This window comes from Symphodus melops, assembly GCF_947650265.1.
Source record: "Symphodus melops genome assembly, chromosome: 15".
Taxonomy (NCBI): Eukaryota; Metazoa; Chordata; class Actinopteri; order Labriformes; family Labridae; genus Symphodus; species Symphodus melops.
In genome coordinates, this window is record NC_136705.1 from 2,919,288 (window position 1) to 2,941,968 (window position 22,681).

A 22,681-nucleotide genomic window follows, 5' to 3' on the forward strand; every position below is an offset into this window, starting at 1 on the left:
AACATTACAATGAACACATTTCTGGTTTTCATGATTTCATGGCAGATAGTGTCACGTTTTCTTCATGTTTGAATTGAATTGATGTAAATATTGACCTGAGGGCCACGTTGAGGGTTGATGGGGGCTGCATGTTGCCCACCCCTGGTCTAGACCAGTCTTGTTATTTGAGCCATGCTGAAAACGTGTTGATTTCGTCTGTATAAAGAAGTATTTTATTTTATAAGAGACCAGCAGAGAGTCCTTGTTTTTTTTACAGCCATCCTCAAGTGGACGTGCGAGTAACAACAGTTTTTTTTGTTGTTGTTTTTTTTACTTCTCCATTGGCGATATCTCGTCATATAAAAGGTCCTTAATACAGATTGAGATTTTCACATGAGGCACAAAATGTTTACTTTTGCAACACTTATTTAATGTTCAGCATGTTTGACTTTGAGAGCAAACTCACATCCTGCTTTAAGCTCTTTAATGTGCATTACCTCTGTATTATCCACAGCTCTGTTTCCACACACAGGCTGCACTCATGCGTCCGCACACCAAACATACACAAGATGACGCTCCATGAATGTGTGATTGTTGCCCTTAATTTGCTGTTAAATTCCCCCGCAGCTAGAAAAACGGACCGCAATGAAGAAATCCTCTCAGAACTGATCAGCAGGAGGAACTCGGGAGATTGTACGATTCCTTTCACAGCTTCATGGATGTGTTTGAAACAAAAAGGCTCCTTTAGAAGGACACACAGTAAGATCATTTAGAAGGAAATGTCTCCAGGCTGAGGGATGTATCAGTATTTATAACAACACTGCAATCATACCAAGATCTTCTTTGGAGCCCCAAAACTGACAAAATGATGATGAGTGATGAAACACTTCATACATCATGCTAATAAAGGTTTTGAAACGTGTTAAAAACGTTCATTTTAAGGCTAAACTAATTAAAAGAAAAGTGTGAATTCTTTAAATTGTTTCAACATTATTGAATTATTTTCATTAAAGGAACAGTGTGCAACATTCGACACGTAGACAAAAAAGTTTGTCCTCTGTAAATGCGTCTCAGAGTCCTGACTGTCTACGATGAGTGAGAAGTGTGAGTCCCGCTGGCTGTGTTGTTGTTAGCACTGTGTTTACATTGTGTTTATATGGACGGGCCGGCCTTGTGTATAAAGCTGTCTTGATAAAGGACTAGAGGAAAGAAAAATATCATGCCTACTCACTGCTTATTTGAATGTCACTGTGGCGGTTGCATCAGCTGCTGCCACCTTGTGGTCATGTTTAATCATTTATTTATCAGATTAATTCTCAACCTTGTCGTGCCCTTCAAATAATTCACTCCACACTATTTTCTTTGTTTACATAAATCACACTTTATTCCTTTCATGACAGTTAATTTATAATTTGGGCGCTCACAATTCATTTGCTGACAAGGTTTTTATTTGTTAGTAATACTTAACTTTCCTTTTGTTTGCTGAGATTGTCGGAGAAAAGGCTGGCTGTCATTCAAAGATGGCCGTTTAAGCCCCGCCCACAGGAAGTGGGAGCTGCTTTCAGTGTGGACCAGAGAAGGGGGGACTCAGGATCCCACAAGAAACTCTATTTTTCTGGTGACTTTGAGTTCTTTATTGAAGTATATTCATTTCTTTGTCGATCGTTTATTTGTCAGGTTTTTTGTGTTGATACTTTTCGAAGTTTGTTAGCTGTTTAGTTTGCTGAGTTAAATTTATATCCCCTCTGTTTATGTGTTGGACTAATCCATGGTCTATATAACCCCACTTGTGTTCACACCTGACAATGTGCAATGTGAAGCTATGAGCTAACGCAAGTGTGCTAACTACAACAATGTGGACCACAGGCCATTAAATAAAGCATAAAGTGTGTCCACAGCTTGTGCTTAATGGATCTTCATTATGGTGAGTTTTTATGTGAACGTGAGTGGAGAGGGGTGGGAGGAGTTTCGCTGCAGGAGAGCGGAGCCTTTCGAATAGCACTTTGTTTTGGTTTAATGCTGAAGGGCGACATCGACTGCAACAAAAAGTCGCACATTCTTCCTTTCACGGTTCTAATCCATCATTGACTCATCTGAACCTTTTAAAACTTTTTTTATTTCCAAGACCACCTGGTTTTAGGTCATGTTTTTAAACTCTCACAGGCTGCAGCCACTCAAAGCGATCGATGCTTACATTTCTTAAAACCTCACCAAAGCTCTTTTTAAAGTCAGCTACATGCACTTTACTCTGATAGTATCAGGCTTGACAAACTGATAAAATCAGATCAGACTCTGAGTAAAGTGTCGGTCCTTGATGTGTGTTTTTCGTCTTTGCACTGCGAACTGTGAGCCTCTGCTGGGTAACATCTCCACATGTCTCCATTAGAAAGCTCCGTCTGTGTCTTTCTCTGTTTGCTGCTTTCTTCCAGTTCGCTGCGGCTCTCTGCCAACATTTGCCACTGTTAAACAGCCATGACTCCTGATCCGCAGGCCCGTGGTTATTTCCAGCATTCAGGCCACACAGCTGTGAGGGGAAGGGGGACAATCTTTTTTCTATTGGTGGAGGGAGGGAAAGTTTAGCTCAACTTAGCAACAGCAGAGCTAAGGTCAGTGAGGACAACACAAACAGTTGGTAACACAGGCAACGAGACATTTTGTTCTACGTTTATTTTGGTGATGTTCATGGGGTGCGTAAAATATATCAAGTGGTTTCATTAGGTAACATTCATCATGACTTGTGATTTTTCAGTTACCATGACAAACACAACCCTGGGATCATAGCTTGTCTAAGGCTTCCCTGCGTCCACTGCTTGTGGCTGAATTACTCGCAGCTACCAAAACTAAGGAAAGGCAGACAGACCTTGCAGCCTCGCTTCGGCCCTGCAGTGCTTCGCTCTCTAGAAACATGCAACAATAAGTCAAGTTGAGCATTTTTACAAAGAAAAAAGCGAGCAATCAGTTGGCTCTCATCCAACGGCCTCAAACATTTTCCTCCTGCTCGCCTCAGCTCATCAAGACAGTGGCTGGTCAGTTCAACCAGACAGGAAATCTCGCTCGCTCTGACTTGACAGCCAGTCAGTACAAACTATCAGGGACTGTGTTGTTGAACACAATGTACAAATATAAAAGGAATGATTGATTGATCCACTGATTATGCACACCAGCACTAAATGTGTTCCCTGGGATGGTGACACTTTGCACACCACAGAGGAAATGAAAGCTGCACATTTGTTGCATTGTTCTATCAAAGTCTGCCTCCTTGTTGATTTGTGTTCCCCCTTACTAAACCTGATTTGTGTAATTCTAAATACAAGTTTAATTTTCATTTCCCTGGTCAGAGATTTAACAGCGTGGTTTCAACTAGACACTATAAAACGTAGACATGAAATCAGAAGAAGTACGAATAATACAAAAAAAAAAATCCCCCCCTGAACAGTGTGTCCAAATACAGAAATGAGCTATTCAACCCAAATTATTTCTTTAACCAGACTAAACATGTTTAAGGTTGCTGTGATTGACATTTTATAATGTGTGTATGTGACTTCTGGGTCTTTAGCAGCCTGCCTCAAGTGGACATTAAAGGAACTGCAGTTTCTTGCAATTCCACGTTGGCTTCATTTCAAACAAAAGATGTTGCTGCTTGGTTTAAAAAAAAAAAAAAGAATACAACGAGACAAAGACATTAAGGCTGAACTATGGATAGATAGATAGATGGATAGATAGATAGATGGATAGATAGATAGATAGATAGATAGATAGATAGATGTGTATGACACACAAAAAAATAAACAAATAAAAAAAGACAGATTCAAACCAGAGGACAAGAACAAGTTTATTCATCATTCTTATGCATTCTTTCCTCTGTTATCTGGTTTCATTCTTACACTCTGTTGCTTTATAATGTCGCCATCTTGTGGTGGAACAGCAGAGGTGCAGCGAGGCTTCACATCAGTGAATGGGTACCATACATTTATAACATTTATGCAATCACACTCAAAATCAGCATCAGAAATACCTGATTGATCCCCAGGGGGAAAGTTGGATCGTTACTGTGGCTTTAAGTTTTGCAAACAATGTAGCCGTATAAATAGATATGAATAAAATAAAGAGTGTCAATGTGAAATGAAGAAATACAGCTATGTACCCTGTGCACTGTAAACGCTGTATAAAGCGCAACTCATTAAAGAAATTAGCTTTGTACAAATGTGCATAATTGAAGAAAATAAGCAACACTAAGATATTACAAGAGTGTGCCACAGTATAGTGTCAGTATAGCACGCTGCCTTAATGAACAGAGTCAAAGGTTCAATATTAAATCATAAATAATGGAGGAGTTTACAGCTCTCGGTGTGAACAGGTCCAGGGTCAGACACAGGAGCCATCAGTTTGATGACCACAGGCAGGAATGACTTACTGTGGCGTTTTGTGGTGCATGGCGGGATATCAGTCTTGCACTGAATATACTCGTGTAGGAGTGGGTGAAACAGGCTTTGTTCATGATGTCAGGCAGCTTGAGAGAGAGAGAGAGAGAGAGAGAGAGAGAGAGGGAGAGAGAGGGAGAGAGAGAGAGAGAGAGAGAGAGAGAGAAAGGGTCCAGCTCCACCCCCAACCCGTCACTGGCCTTGCGGATCAGTTTGTTGCCTTGAAAATCCATCCATAAGATAGATAGATACTTTATTGAAAATTCAATAAATATGTATTGGACCATTCAGCTTCATGTTTTGCGTTATTTTAATGCAATTCTGCATTTTTCTTTACAGTTCTGCTTCCGCAAAAATGTTGAAAGGTTCACCAGCAAAGGGTAACAGCGCCCCCTAGGCGGCACAGAGCGCTGGCCATGGTGCTGACAGCTCTCTGCTTTCCATCTCTTCTTCTAAATTGGCATGAATAAATCAGATTGGATTAGTTAGTTTCTTCGGTGACATTTCTCCACAGTAGAATGCTATTTGTGATGATTTGTGTTATCCTTGCAATCTGAGTTATTTAGGCTTTGAAAAAAAAAAAAGCTGGAAAAAAGCTGCAGTTGTTAGATTTGAAAGCATATTCTTAAAGAGGTTGATGGGTGTTATAAACTGGACGAAAACATTTGTGTGCCAAAATGAACGTAAGAAAAAAATGATCAAGAACTTGCATAAGTGTTTGTGTTCTCTGTTGAAGGAAATAGCTGCAAGAAAATCTCTAAATGAGATTTCTCAACGAGTAGAATTACGCCTTTGTTATGGATTCTTCTGCCTATTTTGTCCATTTTTAACTCAAAATTAAAGGAGCCAGAAGTGATGGGAAGAAAATTGATATAAAAATATCATAATATTTGTGGTGCTTTCTTTCAGATCTTTTAATCAATGTATTCACTTAGTTCAGTAGGAAAGTCTGCCACATTGCCAGAGACCCTGGCAATCTCCCGTGCTCTTGCATCATTTGCTCTGGCAGTGAGTGCCAGCTTTTCTGCGCATGTTCCGCCGGGTTTTTTTTGTGTCGTCGCTTCGTCTCCATTGGCTCTCCCACCGCTCTACACTCTGCTTTAACACCGGACCAGCCTTCAGTCAGCACAGAGCGTGTCACTGCGTGTGTGTGTGTGCGCGCGTGTGTTTATCTAACCCACGCTGCTGCCTGGAGCCGGACTCAGCTACCCACGCTGCTCTGAAGAAAGAATAATGGAGAAAAAGAGCGAGATCAACGGCCACGCCATGCCTAACTCGGCTTCCACCGACCTGATGGTGGAGAAAAACGCGAAGAAGAGTCTCACAGAGAAGCTGATGGAGTTTCTGAGGAAGAACCTGCTGGTGATCATGACGGTGTCCGGGGTGCTCGTGGGCGTCGGGCTCGGCATGATGGTCCGCAACATGAACCTGACCAAGGCGCAGATGACTTACTTCGCCTTTCCCGGAGAGATGCTCCTCCGGATGCTGAAGATGATCATCCTGCCTCTGGTCGTCTGCAGCCTCATATCCGGCGCCGCCAGCCTGGACACGCGCTCCCTGGGAAAGCTGGGTGGCATCGCGGTCGCCTACTTTCTGGTGACCACGCTGATCGCCTCGGGGATCGGGGTGGCCCTTGCCTTCATCATCAAACCCGGAGTGGGCGCGGGAGCCCTGAACAGCAACAGCCTGGGACTGGAGAGCGTAAGCAACAACAAGGAGACCGCGGACTCCTTTTTGGATCTGGCCAGGTACCGAAGTAGCAACTACACTTTATTCAACCTTTAACAACACCATATTTAGGTCACTGTTGAGTGTGAGCAGACTGGTGTGATATTGTGTTGTTCTGGGGAGAATAATGGCACAGCTCGCCTTGGGCGCGCTGGTTTGTTGCACACATGAGCGGCTCGGCGCATGGAGCCAAGAGAGGAGCGCGCGCAAAATTACACAGAATTGAGGAGGCACTCATTCATTTATTCAGCAAGTCCCAACTTGCTCTTTGTGGTTTGACCTACTTTGTGCATAAACTATAATCAAAGCTATTATGATACTGATTGACTGTCACAAAAATCCCTGCAAGTGAACGAGGGGAAAAAAACCTTAAAATGTGTGATAACTGATTTGATATTAAAGGTCTGGACCAGTCAAAGAGGGTCCCATCCCCGCTGTGTTAGCCCATAAAACCACCAACTACAAAATACAAAATGTAAAAGTCACATTTGTTTCGATAGACTTATTCGTGTTATGTTCAATATATAATTATAACAAAGAATGACCAACTTGTTATTTCCAAACACAAGCATAAAGAACAGCAACATTCAGTCATTTACTGTTCTATACATGAGTGCTGTCTGACGGTCTACTTGTGGAGGTTTCCAAGTGTCACTGCAAACTTTGCACATTTTGAGCCCCTGCTGTGGTTTCAAGTTTGTCCCCATATCGGCCCCGGGCTCCAAGGAGTTGCCTGCCTTGCCCTGTGGACAAGCAGCGCCTCTGCAGTAGTTATTTGAGCATCAGTGTGTGCAGAGGATTAGATGATTCCACCTTCTGACTGAAAAGTGAAGAAGTAGAGATGCTGTTTAACTACTGTTGTCGAGGCAGCTTTATGTTGGCCGCTAGAGTCCAAGCCTAAATTCAGAGGGGACAGCATTGTGTATCTTATCGTAATATTTTCACACCTGTCTCATGTTGAAATTAACACAGAGAAAGTGAAAACTGCACAAAAGAATAATCAACCTGTGTCAATTTGGCTCCCCGGCATGTTTTACTCAAGCATCCGAACACTTGTGGAAAACTTGAGTTCTGTGTGCAGAGTTTGAGGATCACAGCTGAAGTACCACTCAGTCGTGCTTTTCTTCCTCAGTGGAAATAGATAAAAGGGGAGGAGTTGCATGGTGGAGCTCTGCAGAGGAATGTGGAGTTTTTGGACTGAATTTGTCGAGTTTTAGTCCCCATGTTTTAAAAAATAGTCGCTGCACTCAAGTGATAAATGTTTCATATTTTGAGCTGCAAGGTGAGTGGATAGCTGAGCATTTCAAAAAGATACAACGATAAGGATTTTTACCAAAACAAACCTGTATGTCATTCTGCACAAACACATCTACTACAGTCTTGAGTTCCTTCTAGGGGTCACGCTTTGGACTGCATTGTTGGGTGAGATTCTCCCAGGAGGATTTCAGTTCAACTTTGTCTGGATAAAGTTAACCCAATGACAGCATACATGTAATCTTATCACAAAGGAAACACATTTTGTCACTGCGTTTGTCCTGGAAGCAAACTCGATATCACACAAGTAAAAACTTTCTTTTGTTTTGGTAAAAAAAAACCTGAAAAAATGTGTTGTAGAAGATGTTGAAGCGGCTCCACAGAGACCTCAGGGTGCCTCCAGACTGCTAACAGGTGCTGACTTGTTGCTGAGCTGATTGGAGCAATACAATTTAACCAGACTATTATGTTTATGAAGTTTAAAAAAGACCCTCTCCTGGAGGTATAAAAGCCTTTGCAGGCCGACAGTGAGCCTATAAAAAGTTCCCACAGTTGGAGGGAAAGCTGACAGCTGCTGGAGGAGTGTATTTTGAGATGGAGGGATAAACGCAGCAGCTCTGTTCGTCTGCTGCTGTCAGCACTTCTCTCTTATCATGAGCCGAGCAGGTGGACACTCTGCTTTTCTTTCTCGGCCTTGTTACTCTAAAGAGTCACACTTCATGTTTGCTGTGGTGACCAGCTGCTGAAAACACGGCAGGACACACAGCTCATTTACATATTTAAAGCTACAGACACAGAAACGGCCTGATCTGAGCAGGGCTGAAATAGAGGGGTTTATAGACGTGATCAAATACAGGATCAGAGTGGATTTACAACAACACACTTCACACACATGTTGAAGAGGAGCTCTGAAACATAAGGAGGATAATATGTGAGCTTTAAAGATTTCAGTTAACTGTGAATTTGAAAAAGGACAAACCCTTGTCAACATACTTTTTTTTTAAATGACGTCGTGTATTGATCCCACATCGTTTCCTGATAACAGTAATGGAGTTTTTTGATTTGTATCATCACAACACTGGCTCAGGGCATGTTAGAGTGTTAAACTTTGATATTTTTTTTGTTTTTAGTCCTAATATTGTTCTTTCTCTATAAACTTTTGTAATTATTCGTTGTTCATGTAAATTTAATGTTAATTTATGTTTGTCTGACTCGATGTTTGCTTCGTCGATTATGTTTCTTTTGCTCATTATTTGTGTGATATGTTTTTATCTTTTGCATATTTTGTATGATTGTTTTGTTTGGTAACACTGACAGCTCCTGAGGTGAGGACGACAGGTAAAGGACCAGCATGCACTGGGGTGGGCTGAAGGCTTCTTTCTAACAGGAATCATACATTTCTTTGTTCTTTTGTTTTGTGTGATTTGGATTTCTTTGAACAAATAGCCACTGACATCGTATCGTTTTCGTCCAAACATTCCCCGACATGTGAGATTCTCACTTTCAGTTCACTGCGAGTTCCTCCAAAACCAAACAAAACCCATCCGTGCTGTTGTTGTAGACGAGTGATCGGCAGGAGGGCGGGTCATATTCAACGGTTCACATTACAACGTTTTAGTAGATGTGGAGGCGGGGTCGCTTTTGTGACCTTTACGTCATATTTCGAATGAATGAAGCTACTTTTGTGTTTGCTATGAAAGTAACATTTACCACCAGGATGAAGCAAATCTTTTTTAAAGACTTTTTAGATACATCAGTGAATTCAATGATAATTCTCTTCATCTATGCTGCTTGATTTGCAGTTTGGGGTTGTGAATAACATAAAGGTGCGAATCAGTTTCTTGAGTTTGTTTCAGCCTCTATCAGAAGCTCTCGTGGTAATCCTTTATTGCAAAGGTGCCAGATTAAAGTTCTTGTTTTTGCTTCTGACAGATTCAGGTTGTTATTCTGAGTGTTTGACCAAGTCATCGGAAGGATCCTGGGTAAGACGAAGCTTTCTGTGACAGAGTACGGTGTCATTTTCATGACCAGTAGCTGCTGTATCATCACTCTCTTCAAAGCTCCCGGAGTCCATTGACAGAAGTTATTTTACCAATTCAGGAGAAGTGTCCAGTTTCTGCGCGTTACTACAAATATTGCGTTCGCCAAACAATAACCATTTAAAACAAGTTATACCATAACTCAGAAAACAAAGAGATTCTGGTGAAGGCAGATGTAGAGCAGCAACTCAAGGGTTGTGTCAAACAACTCTTTTTATTAATGCAGTCTGGTGGCTTCAGAGAGAGTGATGTGACCGCTGCTTCTGGTTGAATAAAGAGTCGCTACATCAAGATAACATGTATTTCTAGACGGATCCGTTCTGTTAAGCTGTCAGACGCTTTGAATAACAATTAGCGTTTAGACGTTGAGAGGCAAAGAGCCACCAGTAACGAAGAAACTCAGACTCGATCTCAGGCCTTGAATTGAAAGAATCATTCATGTTTAGCTGTGATTAATTAGAAATGAAAGCTGTTATGTAACAGAGCTTTATAAATAAGTCCACAGAGAGGGGGCTCCATAGTTGGGAGGAGGTGTGTGTGGGGGGGTGGGGGGGGGGCTCTGTGGGAAAAGCATGCTTACCCTCGGCTCTGGTTTCTCAGGCTTAATCCAGATCCTCGCCTCTGTCATGTGACGGGAGGAAATTTGGTCAGTTTATGAAATCTTGTGTGGCTGCAAGAATTCATCCAAACTCAACATTTCTCCACGTCGTTACGACATGAAGAAAAGATTTAAGCGGCGCTGTCATGGTTTGCTGGATGGTGACGAGCAGTGCAGCCGATGTTCGTGACAGCTGAGGCGGGATTTGGACTCACGGCAGAGTTCATGGGGGGCCGTGACGCTGCGGATTGAGGCGCTTGGCTGTGGTTTGGGGGTTGTGAGAATAAATGTGAGCAAAGTCTGTATTTTCTTTGCACAATCCAGTGAAACCCCAGAGGATAAAGTTACAACAAACACGCTAATACACGGAAAAGACCTGCAAGCTTCCACTAATCTCTGTGTGCTGCTCCTACAGCGGGGAAAATAAAGCAGCATGGTGCCTGAACAACACGGTAAAGGAAAGGTTTTTGTACGAATGATTGGATAAAGAAACCTCACAGCAAAGACGAGCCCGGTCCTAACGCAAGACATGACATAAGAAGAGCAACGCCGGCGCAAGAGAACAAACATCATGCAGCTGTAGTCATGCACCGACTGCAGGTTCTAGATAGTGAATAAAGCTCATCACCCCCTCTGACTCACTCGATGTGAACTCTCCTGATTACACGCTGCGGGCGTCGAGCATCCGTCGATATTGTTTCTGATGGTCTTGTTTGCTTTTTGGACTTGAGCTCGTCCTCGGTCTACTCAAAGCGTTTTTAAACTGCATGTCACAGCTACACGTTCACACACTGATGGTATAGAGGCTTCTGTGTGAAGTGACCGTCAGGAACGACCTCATTCAGACATGCTGACGAAGCACACTGAATCACAGTCACGGGAGTCTTCATAAATGTTTGACTCGTGTATCCCACTTTGTTAAAAGTGACCCGGAGTCAACCCTGTTGTCTTTTGCTACGTCATGGTTGAAAAACACACTGGCCATTGTTCCTCTCTTATATACAGTAGTTGTAACAGAAAGTAACATGATCTGTTAATCATTATAGAGCAGACAAATCAATAAAACCTTTTAGATTACCTGTTTCTACAGTGTTGATGAAAAGAAAGATTTATAGTTTTATGGCTGTTATTGAGGATAACAATGAATACAGGCTTTCACGGCCTGTGTTGCACCATGTTTTTAATAAATCCTTCAAGTTGACCAAAGGTTTCTGTCTCTTATTCCTTATGACTGATTTGGTTCTGAAGTATTCTTCCTATTCGTGTGTTTTTTTGTAGCACGTTCAGCTGCTGCTGTTCTTAACTGTGCATCATGCAAAGTATTCCACTTGATTTGGTTTTCATTATATCATGCAGGGGCCGTTCAGTGCGCTGTTTGTACACTGCTTTACATGTGTGCGTTCTTCTTTCACCCATGAGTCCTTTGGTGTATAAATAATGGATGAATGGAAGGGCAAATACAAGGGGCTGGTTACTTTTAAGACCACATAGTTAGAATGTAAACGTTGTGCTGATGTATTATTTTTAATTAAGAATTAAGGCTGCAACACATTTCTGTACTACAGCTGTAAAAATGACCAAACTGCAGTGTCACGTATCATTTTTATGGCCGTTGCATGAAGGAAAACTTCTAAATTTGACTGTTAGATACAGATTAAAGTGAAAACAGGAAGTTCTAATCCAGGTTACGACCTCTGTGAATTGATTCAAGAAACGATGGAAGCAGACAGTAGATCAGTGTCTGATTAACTGCTCTGTAGAGGACGAAGGGAGTTGTGGACGTATTGGAAAAGAGTCAGAGTTCACAGAGTGCGTGATGACAGACTGATCCTGATGGGTTTGACACACAGCTCTGAAAGACTTCAGGTCGGTGACATGAAATCAAACAGCAGTTAAGATAAGACTAACTTTTGTTTCTTTTACTTTCACAGAAATTTATTCCCGTCGAACTTGGTGGCTGCTGCTTTCCGTTCTGTAAGTGCCAGACATGCTTTTCCACCACTTCCTGTTTTTATCTGTGTGTCTTTTTTTTTTTTTAATTACCATTAGTGTCTCGTATGGACTTAATCAGATTTTATTTCCCAGACCACGCGGGTGCTATTCCATGTTAATTTAAAGCGGCTGTAAATCCTGGCAGAATCGCTGCGAGCCTCAAAGTGCCTCTTAATGAGGAGACGCTCAGAATAGAGGCCGCTGCTCTCCCCATCTCGCCCAAACTCCTCTTTTTCCTTGTTCCAATCGGCAGGGCAACCGGCCGTTTCCATGGAGAAACCATTCCATTCCAGCCAGCCTAGCAACCAACCTCGCCTCGCTGCTCCTAAACGTGCCCCGCTCCACTTCCTGGAATTATGATTGTGTCTGTTAAGGCTGAAATAAAAGCCAGGAAAGTTCAATATTTGGGGATGCAGGGATGCAAAATGACTATGCATGAAGACACACGCACACAGATAAGAGGCAGAGTGCACAGAGACTCTGAGAGAGAGAGAGAGAGTGTCAATAAAGGAACCAATAGCCCTTAAATTCCTAAAACCAGGCTGGTGAATTATAAACTAAAAAGACTAAATGGAGTTTTGAAGTACAGACAGGTCATTGGGTTCAGCCCCCCAAACACACACACACACACACACACACACACTTCAGTTGGCCTACGCTGTGGTCACGTCCCCGAAGAGGATCCAATTTTGGATTAAACCAAAAAAAAACCAGTTGAGAGGGCGGGTTTACACAAAAAGACAGACAGCTCTAGGTTTAAATTAAAACAAACATTTAAACCACTGAGGTGAAAGATTTCGATAGTGGGGACGGCTGCCTTGTTAAATCTATATCTCTATAGAAGCTGCAACCTTATTTAAAGTCCATTAATCTGCCAAGATTCTGGGAGCCTTTATCCTATGGACTTTTAGAAAAGGAGAGAGGAGGGAGGGTAAGGATTGTATAAGTGCTGGACTTACATTTAAGAGAAAACTTCCCAACTTTGAGAGGGTGCCGGGTTGGCCGAGTGGTTCGTGCAAGTGCCCCATGAATGGAGGCTGTGGTCCTCAAGGACCCACAGGCCTGAACCCTCTGTCTCACTTTATCTGATTCTGTCCTATCTCTTGAAAAATTCATAAAAAAGGATCCCCCCCCCCCAAAAAAAAAACTAATAAAAAAAACATTTCTGCATTATACTAGATAGATACTTTATTGATCCCGAGGGAAATTCAAGTATTCAAGTACTGTATTCTTTGATACATATTTTAGGTTCAAAATGGCCGAGAGATTTAAAAAAAGGTTTTAAAAGTATCTGACAACAAAAAAGATGAAACCACAAACTTCTCATGCCAGAGTCACAATTAAACAAAATACTAACCGACTAACAGTACCAACGTTACACACTGTTCACTGACTGCTGTTGTGTCCTTGAAAGTAAACAACAGATTTTTGTCAATGACTTCAAAAATACCCTGATAAAATAGCCATCTCTGGATTATAAAAAAAAAAGATTTTTCGATCTCTTCCTCAGCTTGCTACACTCTAGACTTTTTTACGCCTGATGAGTGAGATGTGTGACACGCATACGTCACGTTTCTTTAATAGAATGCACTTAACAAAATGCCCCATTGGTCAGTATGTGACTGAATGACCTGCATGTTTTCCTTTCCTTTATGTTCTAGTATGCAACTGACTACAAGATGGTCGCTGTTGGAAACGACACCAATGGGACAGCCCTCTACCAAAAGGTATGAACGTACAGTCACACACATGATAAACACACACATACATGATACACTTGTAAAATACTGTGAGGAACTTGAGGTTTGTGGGGTTTGCTGCCCCCTGTGGATAAAGCGGTCTTATTTCTTTGGAGATCTTGTCCTGTACATGTATCATGTAACACAAATATCCCTCACTGGTCATTTTTGCTGAAAGCTGCTTCTTTTTGAGTGACCTTACACATTACCCAGTCTCTGAAAAAATATAAAATATCTTGAAATACGAGCGGTCCTTAGACTTACAGGATCATCTGAAACCCCTCACTCTGCTGCTTTTCTGACACAGCCCCACACAACACAAACCCTGTGCCACAGCTGGTAAACATTATGGTTGGGGAAAAAAAAAGACTCTCCCAAAATGTGCACCATCATCATTTGCATTTTTCATTGTAATTGGCTCCTTTGATGTTGTTTATCACATTCCTTAATGTTTCTGGACAAGGGGCTCCAAAGAGCAACAGGGAGTCATTATTATTTTAATGTTTGGCTTTGTACGACTCGTAAACACTAAAGTATAACCTGATGAAATAGTTCCTCTTTTTATGTTATTGGAAGCTTTCAGTTTGCTCTGAGTGTTGGCAAAGCGACAGGTCAGCTTGACCTGCCAAATATCTATTGGGCTGCAGAGATAATGAGCTGGTTTTAACAGGGAAACAAACACAGTCTGGAAAAGTTGCTGGCCGCAGATTTTTAAACTATTGCAAGAAGTGGCTGAAACACAAACTGTTGAATGAGAATGTTTAACATAGAAGCAAAAGGCTCTTCAGACTTCTACCAACGCAGCTGTCTATATGAGCTAATGTAGTTATTTCTGGACATTTAATAGTAGACACATTTTCCCCAGTGGCCATGGCCTGCTGCCCCTGATCTGCTCTAAGAGAACAGTTGAGGGATCTGGTCCTGGCACTGGTCCATGGTATTTGTCTGTAGTGGGTTCACGGTGGACAGTCGCCTTAGTGCCAGGGGCTGAAGCTTGTGGAGCTGTGGGAGCGCTCAGTACAATGGACGGGGATTGAGCCGAGGCTTTGTCCTTGTCCTTATTCGTTATCCGTCATCCAGTTCAATGAATCCCTGACTGCCTTCAGACCTACGAACCCACGTTTACACACTCCCCACATAAGTCCCCATTTTAAAACTCACATACAGTATAGTGTTACACTTATGTTTAACCGTACTAAACGTGGGCAATGATTCAGATCATGAGGTAAATGTATGATGGAGTAATCCTTGGATGAGTCTGCAGAGGGCGTTAAACAGCATTTTCTGCCAATCACACAGTTTCCTGGTTTAAAATCAAAAAAATTCAAGAGTCAGCTTTAAGCCTATACGTAAGCTGTAGAAACCTCTTACATAGGCTCCCTTCTCCCAGCACTACACTTTGCATACTCTTCCTGAGGTATAGTATGAACTGTTATTTTGGGATAAGTTTTAAACATTACTTTGTGACAAAGCCCTGCAAAAGTACACAAACTAAATCTCCCATCAGCCTCAGCTGCAAGGACAAACGTAGTTTTTCTTCTTCCCCGAGTTTCTGTCCAAGAGTCACTTAGCTTAGCAGCTAAGCAGTCAGTTTTGAAATAATGTTGACCTCAGTGAGAAATCATTTGATAATATGTGTTTGTCTTAAGCACTTTGCTAAGTTCAGTCTCATCTTGTGTGTTTTTTTTTTTTTTTGTAGGTGCCGATTGGTACAGAACCAGACGGCATGAACATCCTGGGTCTGGTGTTGTTCGCCATGGTGTTTGGAGTGGCTCTGAGGAAGCTGGGCGACGAGGGGGAGGAGCTAATTCGTTTCTTCAACGCTTTCAACGAGGCCACCATGGTGCTGGTGTCCTGGATCATGTGGTGAGTGCAGGGGGAATTTTGTGGCTTTGACAGCAGCTCCTTTTACTGGATAAGGTGATACCTTTGACAAACCTCAGGTTACATCAGGTTAAAGGGGACATGGTCATTTTTTCCTAATTTACACGTTTCTGGTGAATTCTTACATCGCGTGTCTTTGCAGGTATATCCCTTTTGGTATCATGTTCTTGGTTGGCAGCAAGATAGTTGAAATGGAAGATGTGGTTCTTCTGGTCACCAGTCTGGGTAAATACATATTTGCTTCAATCCTGGGCCATATAATCCACGGAGGCATCGTCCTGCCTCTAATCTACTTCGGCTTCACACGCAAGAACCCCTTCAGCTTCCTGTCAGGACTCATCACGCCTTTTACCACCGCCTTCGCCACCTGCTCCAGGTACTCTTATCACGTCACAGGAGAAGCTCTTACTGTGAAAGGCCGACATGAGTTTCTATTTCCGTGATAGAAGTCAATAATTCAAAGGTTAGATGGATGTTATTATGTTTATAATGTCCTTCTTTGAAAAACGGTGCCTCTCTTTGAACAAACAAAGGATTGGGATTTACCCTTGACAACCTGATCTTTCCTCTTGCTTGTTCCACTATTTAATTTGAATATAAAAAATGTCCAAATCTGGCAGGTTTCCATGAACAACACTGAGCATATTCCTGCTATGCTGAGATAAATCTCTTTTCCTAGATTAATTAAAATCTCATCATTCATAGTGGTGAGTAGATTTAGACTACTTTGGGTAAATCCCATTTTGTTTGGTGACTCCCTTCTGAAACACCACACTTAACATTTTTGTTGCCATATTGGAGATTTTCCCTTCATGACATCACAAAGGGCATTAACCCCTCCCCCAGATGGGTGACACTCCCACAGCTAGGTGTTTGTTCTGCCCTCTGAGTCTGCTTTCTCACCATAAACAATAGGACGAGCAAGAAAGACCGAGACACCCGAGCCCTTCCAGAGAGGGGGCGTGGTCAGACACAGCTCATTTACATATTTAAAGCTACAGACACAGAAACAGCCTGTTCTGAGCAAGGCTGAAAATAAAAGGGTTTAATGTAATCCTATAATATAGGATCAGAGTGGATTTTTGTCAAGAAACTTTACACACATGTTTTAGGGAGCTCTGAGGCTTTTTTTTAAAAAACTGGTTGAAACAGAGAATAATATGTGACCTTTAAGAGAAAATGTTGTTTTCCTCACCAGTTCAGCGACTCTTCCCTCGATGATAAAATGTGTTGAGGAGAACAACGGTGTGGACAAACGAATCAGCCGCTTCATCCTTCCTATCGGGGCCACTGTTAACATGGACGGGGCGGCCATTTTCCAGTGCATCGCCGCTGTCTTCATCGCCCAGCTTAACAATGTTGAGCTGAACGCCGGACAGATCTTCACCATCCTGTTAGTTCATTATATTATTCAATGTTTCCGAATCTTGTCGTCATCTAAAACCATCCAGCCACAGATTAATTTTATACAGATCAAGTAGTAGTGATTTATTATTCATGTGATTATTTCTAGGGTGACAGCCACAGCATCAAGTGTGGGAGCAGCAGGCATCCCGGCTGGCGGCATCATCACCATTGCCATCATCCTGGAGGCCATCGGCCTGCCGACCAACGATTTGTCCCTCATGCTGGCCGTCGACTGGATTGTGTAAGTGAAGCCATCGGTGAACCCACTGACTCTTGCATTAAAAACACACTCACAGTTATGTCTGACTACATCTGCAGAGGCTGCCAACATTACAGAAAGAAAAACAAGATCAGGGTTTCCCAACTGTTCGGCCAACAAGGGAGGGTGCAGGGAAACACACGCAGCAACCGGTTAACCATGAAAAAGTCTGAAATCACAATTGACAGTACACGACTGTTTCATAAGACAGGTGGTGCACATCTGTATTTGAAAAGACATTCTCTCGTTGTTAAACCAACATGTGTGACCTCTGAAGATAAGAAACTCGACCCTCGTGTTGACTTATTTCTTTAAAAGTAACTGACTTAACATATTTCACTAGGACGGTCAGAAAAGCAGGAAGTTGTCTATTTTTAAGCCCTTTCTGTTTTAGATGCTACCAAAAAGAAATATACAAGGTTCTGTGTTAATGCTATAAATGTGTCTGCAGCGAGTTCATAAAATATTTCAGCTCAGTCACAGGACCTGATTAGGTGAAAGGCTGTGACTCCCAAAGTGAAGTGCAGCACCCCTAGTGGGTGCTTAGAGTAATGACAGGCTTAACAAAAACTATACACGCCACTTCTCACTGCTGGCAAAGCATGGAGAATTTATGGGAACACTTCCAGGTAAATGCGAGACGAAACATAAATCTACATCAGACATTTCAAACTTGATTGTTTCATGTATCACATTTCAGTGTTTCCTCTTAAAAAGTGTTTTGTTTTGTTGTCAAAGGTTATTTTTGAAGCCAATGTTTGAGACAGAGTGTAAGAATATAATATACTATAATAATGTTATCAAAGAGAACGACTGTCTGTTTTCATTGTTCATGTTTTATGTTGTTGTTTTTTTGGTGAGGGGTGCGGGTTGGGGACTTGAAAATAATCTGCCAAAGGGCGCCCGGCAGACAAAATTTGTAACCTCTGGGTAAAAGTAAAATATGATGGCATCAGGTACAACAAGGAAATACAACTTAACTGGACTCTGACTAACTTGAAATTTTGTCAATGAAATCAGTTTTTTGGGTCACTTTTTATGCCTTTTTTAAAAATGGCTGAGAGAGAGACATACAGGAAAGAAGCCACAGGTCGTATTCGAACCCAGGCCGCCTAAAGGTCACGCTCTAACCACTATGCTACCGGTGCCTCAGTCATATCAGGATTTCTTATTTCAATGTAGCTTCATCCTTCGTTGCAGGTGAAACAGGATCACTCATTAGCTCAGGTTGAACTTAAACATATCGTTAATCAATCTTTCCAAGTTTGTTCAAAAATAAGCTGATCTTACTGTCTCATCTATGTCCATTTCGCTAACAGGGATCGTACCACCACTGTGGTGAACGTGGAGGGCGACGCTCTTGGAGCAGGAATCCTCCATCACATCAACCAGCAGGAAATGAAGAAGAATCAGGCGGAGCAGCAGCAGCAAGAGGAGGAGCTGGTTGAGGTCCGGGTGGAGGCAGTGGCCAACGTCCAGGCTGAGGAGGAGACCTCGCCGCTCGTCACGCACCAAACTAAAGCCTTAGGAGCCACTCCAGAAGCTATCGAGTCAGTCCTGTGAAGCCAGAGAGACTTTTTCTCTTGAGCCCTGACTTTAAGACCTCTTGACACTTCTGACGTTGCTGCTGATTCAGCGTTTTGACTCACAGTCCATTTACGATAACAATGTCACTGATGGTTTCACTCGTCAAGAAAAACAAAGTGCCAATGTAATAGTATGGTGCTGCTTGTCCTTTTGAAATTTGGCCACAAAATTTGGGATAAAATTACTCTACTTCCTGATAAAGCCTTTTAAAGCAGGTTCGAAACATTTGGATTTGAGAATACTTAATTTAATAGGACTTCCTCAAGAAAGCAAAAAGTCTTAATTTAGACATTTTTTATAAAAGCATTGTGTGCTGAGAAGTACCAGAAGATGCAAAATGCTCGGAAAACCATAAATGTTTTAGTTCAGTTTTGTCTCATATTCGGTGCGAGACCCTCACAGCCATAACTTTATACATAAGGACATCATTAAGTGCATTGATTCTGTTCGATAGTCAGACAGAAAACACAACGACCAACATTAACATAACACTAACAACTTGTGACATCCTTAAAACTCTACACTTCTAACACCTGCTAGAGAGTGTCTGTCATTAATCACATCTAAGTGACGCCTGTATGATTTTCTGGTTTTATGGTCTTGGCTGGATGGGAACTGTTATTTCTCTTTTTTTAAAAGTCAAACCAGGTTTAAAGGGAACAGTTTTGTCCCAGGTCAGCAGAATATGTCAAACATTAACCCCTTCAGATGACACACTGGCCTCTTTTTTTTTCAGACTGTTTAACCAGTGACGACCAGTAAGATGAAGCATTGTGAACATTGGACCATTTCCAACACTGTTCATTTTCAGGCATTGCTGCTGTGGTTTATAGTGTGGGAAATGATCCTGTTTACCCCCAAGTAAACATGACTGTGGGGTCACTGTGATGATCATGTTTCTATAAATCATGAAGAAGACCTTTACATTTAAGTGGAAGTACTTTGAATACTAGCACCCGACCAAGAAAGCTAGTTAATTCAAAAGGAGGCTGACAAACAAGCAGTTTGTTTTGGACTTTGTTAGCTTGTTAGCTAGCTATGGTTATGTAAACATGCAGATATCAGGAAGTGTTTGCTAACTAACGCTTCTTATCTGATACTTGTTAAACTTAAACCGTCGTGTCGTTTAGACAGAGACTAGTTTATAGCTAATCTGATGCTCACGTTAGTAGAAATTCCTGTGTGAACTAAACGGATAAATGCAGAACACATGCATATTTCTATCGCTGCCAAAGTCTTTTAACATGACATCCTGTGGGTCCATTATTGAAATCTTTAGGAGCTTGTTAGGGACATGTGACACATTTTCACTGAAGGGACCAATCAATAAAAAAGGTTCTAGCTACTTTAATTCATCGCCCCAAAAGTGCCTGCTCAGGGGGCAGGCTAGCATTTTCTCAAAGTAGGCTACATGAATTTGGGTGGTGCTTGGACACAATTCTCATTCAGCCACAAACCTGTAAATTAATTTATTGTTAATGTCCTCCCTACATCAATGAACCAACAAGAGAAAACATATGACACTATGCTAAGTGAGGCTTTACTGAGGATGAACTGGAAACGGCCATTTGCAATGATTTGGTGTTGCTTCATATGTCTTAAAAACCAGCTGTTAGGTTTTCATACAACAGTGAGTAATTTGTCTATTCTTTGCAGAACTTTAAGTCCAGAAGGAATCTTTTAGAATAATTAAGAGTACTTTGTTTGAAACGAGAAAAATGTCACAACACATAATTACAGTTAATTGGCATTTAGTTTGCAAGTTCTGTAAACACACTCCAATCTCCCAATTATTTAAGAATAGATATGGTTGTCAGAAAGGTCAACAGCTACTGTAGTATAGGATTAAACACTCACAGAAAATCCATCCCAAAAATAAAGCTTCAATCAATGTTTACTACAAACACTGGACCAAAATGCACCACGAGTTCACCTCCTAATGTGTGCCATTATTTCGTCAATCCAGCAATTGATTTTAGAGTGTGTTGTTAAGAGTGTTAACATGAGGTAACCCCTCTCTTGACTGACAGGGTCAGTCTGTGCTGCCCTCTAGTGGTGGAAGAACTGCATGTGAAAGTATTACAGTTATGGCATCTCGGAGTTCGTTTGAACCATATTGAGTGAATGTCCCTGAGTCATTGTTTGACTTTGGTGCGTGAAAGCTGTGTTCATATTTATTCATTATTAGATCTATTATTTAATATTCGTGGGGAGCAACTGGTGTCGTGAGTTTTGAGAGGGGGAGGACCTCTCAGAGATGAAGGAACTTCATGTATGTGAAAGTTAATCAAATGCATGTTGCTATCATGTGATGTCCAAGATGCTCATACTGACGTAATGGTGCTGCTTTGGTTTTGGATCACTGTGTTTGTTGTTGACCGTGTCTGCTTTAAAAAAAAAAAGGAAGTGTGTTTTCTGACTTGTCCTTTTAGATTTAACACGTGACTTTTCTAAGCTAACTGCTCTGTTAACCTTGAGCTATTTTTTTTTTTGCTGTTTATCCTGATATGATCACATTTGATGACACATAATGTTTTACATGTTCTATATAATATATATTTGATAGTAATTTATTTGTAATTGTTTTAACTTTTTGTATAATTTTTACTTTCCTCTTTTAACACTTTCTCTCAGTATCACATTTTTTATTGTTACAATACACTTTTTAATGAATTCTTCGAGCAGTGTTTCTGATAACCTGTTGTTAGAAATGTCTCTAGTTGTTTTTTTTCTTTGAAAATAGCTGCTTCTCTGCCTGTGCCATGTCAATGATTCACACTGCAGCTGTCTCTTTGCTGTTGGTCCTGCTGTCTGGCAACATTAAAGGTGATAAAATAGATTTTTCACGCAACCCAAAAGAAAAGCCTTCTTTTTATTCTGATTTTTGCAAGTCTTAAGAATTCATCAAAAGTTTTGTAAGAGGTAGAAATAATCTTTTAGTTTAAAATAGATGAACAAGTGTCTTTCACCTGTAATAATTGTGATGGCCAGTAGGGGGAGAACTTGCAGAACTTCTTTTCTCTTTTAAAGGTTTTGTTTTGGGGGATTTTAATGCCTTTAATTGGAGAGGAAAGTAGATAGAGTGAGAAATGAAGGAGAGGGAATGACGTGCAGAACCACAGGAGGGATTTAAACCCAGGCCACCCGTCTAGAGAACTTCAGCCTACATACATGGGGCGCACACAAACCACTACGCCACTTAATTTATTGTTCCAGTTTACATCTCAATCTGTAGTTTAGAGGCTTCCTCAATACTGTTTGTTTATAATTTAAACGTTTGTATATATTGAACCAAATCAACCAATTGATTAACCTTTATACTGATCCTGCAAGTAGAAAAGAAGATTTTATCAGCTATTAAAAAAAAAGCTGAATCTGTTTGTGTGAAACCAAACTCTCTTTTTCTTGTTTGTCGTTTATTTCAGTTAAGCAGCAACCATCAGTGTTAACGATGAAACAATGATGAAGTGCAAAAATCCTGCTGTTCATTGAACGTCTGCTTGAGGCTGGCTGCAGAATGACAGGAAGTCACACACACACTACATTGAAAATAAAAAAACAAAGCCTGGTTCAAAAAAAGGCAATAGGTCTGATTAGCTCATCCCATGATCAGCACAATGATGAAAGTTAAGTGTCAACCTGTCGTTAGGTTGAGACAGGATTTCCTGCATGAAGACCGCCATCACTGGGGGGCAGTCCAGTGACACTCCATCACTGGGGGCCATGACATCTGTGATTGATATGTCACTCTAAGTAAACTATACATGAAGTACTGGTGGATTTCCAGGTGTGTA

General features: G+C 41.4%; 1 protein-coding gene across 2 annotated transcripts; it reads left to right on the plus strand.

Moving 5' to 3' along the window:
• Positions 1-1,798: 1,798 nt before the first annotated feature.
• On the plus strand, positions 1,799-21,726 carry slc1a4 (solute carrier family 1 member 4). Of its 2 annotated transcripts, none has more exons than XM_079362137.1 (8): positions 1,799-1,903; positions 11,951-11,993; positions 13,673-13,738; positions 15,450-15,616; positions 15,777-16,010; positions 16,833-17,027; positions 17,148-17,282; positions 18,620-21,726. In XM_079362137.1, exons 3-8 carry the CDS (start codon positions 13,691-13,693, stop codon positions 18,861-18,863), a joined length of 1,023 nt encoding a protein of 340 aa, XP_079218263.1. In that variant the 5' UTR covers positions 1,799-1,903; positions 11,951-11,993; positions 13,673-13,690; the 3' UTR covers positions 18,864-21,726. The 2 variants fall into 2 exon arrangements, with proteins under 2 accessions (XP_079218263.1, XP_079218262.1); XM_079362136.1 differs by lacking the exon at positions 1,799-1,903 and adding an exon at positions 5,465-6,148.
• Positions 21,727-22,681: the final 955 nt, after the last annotated feature.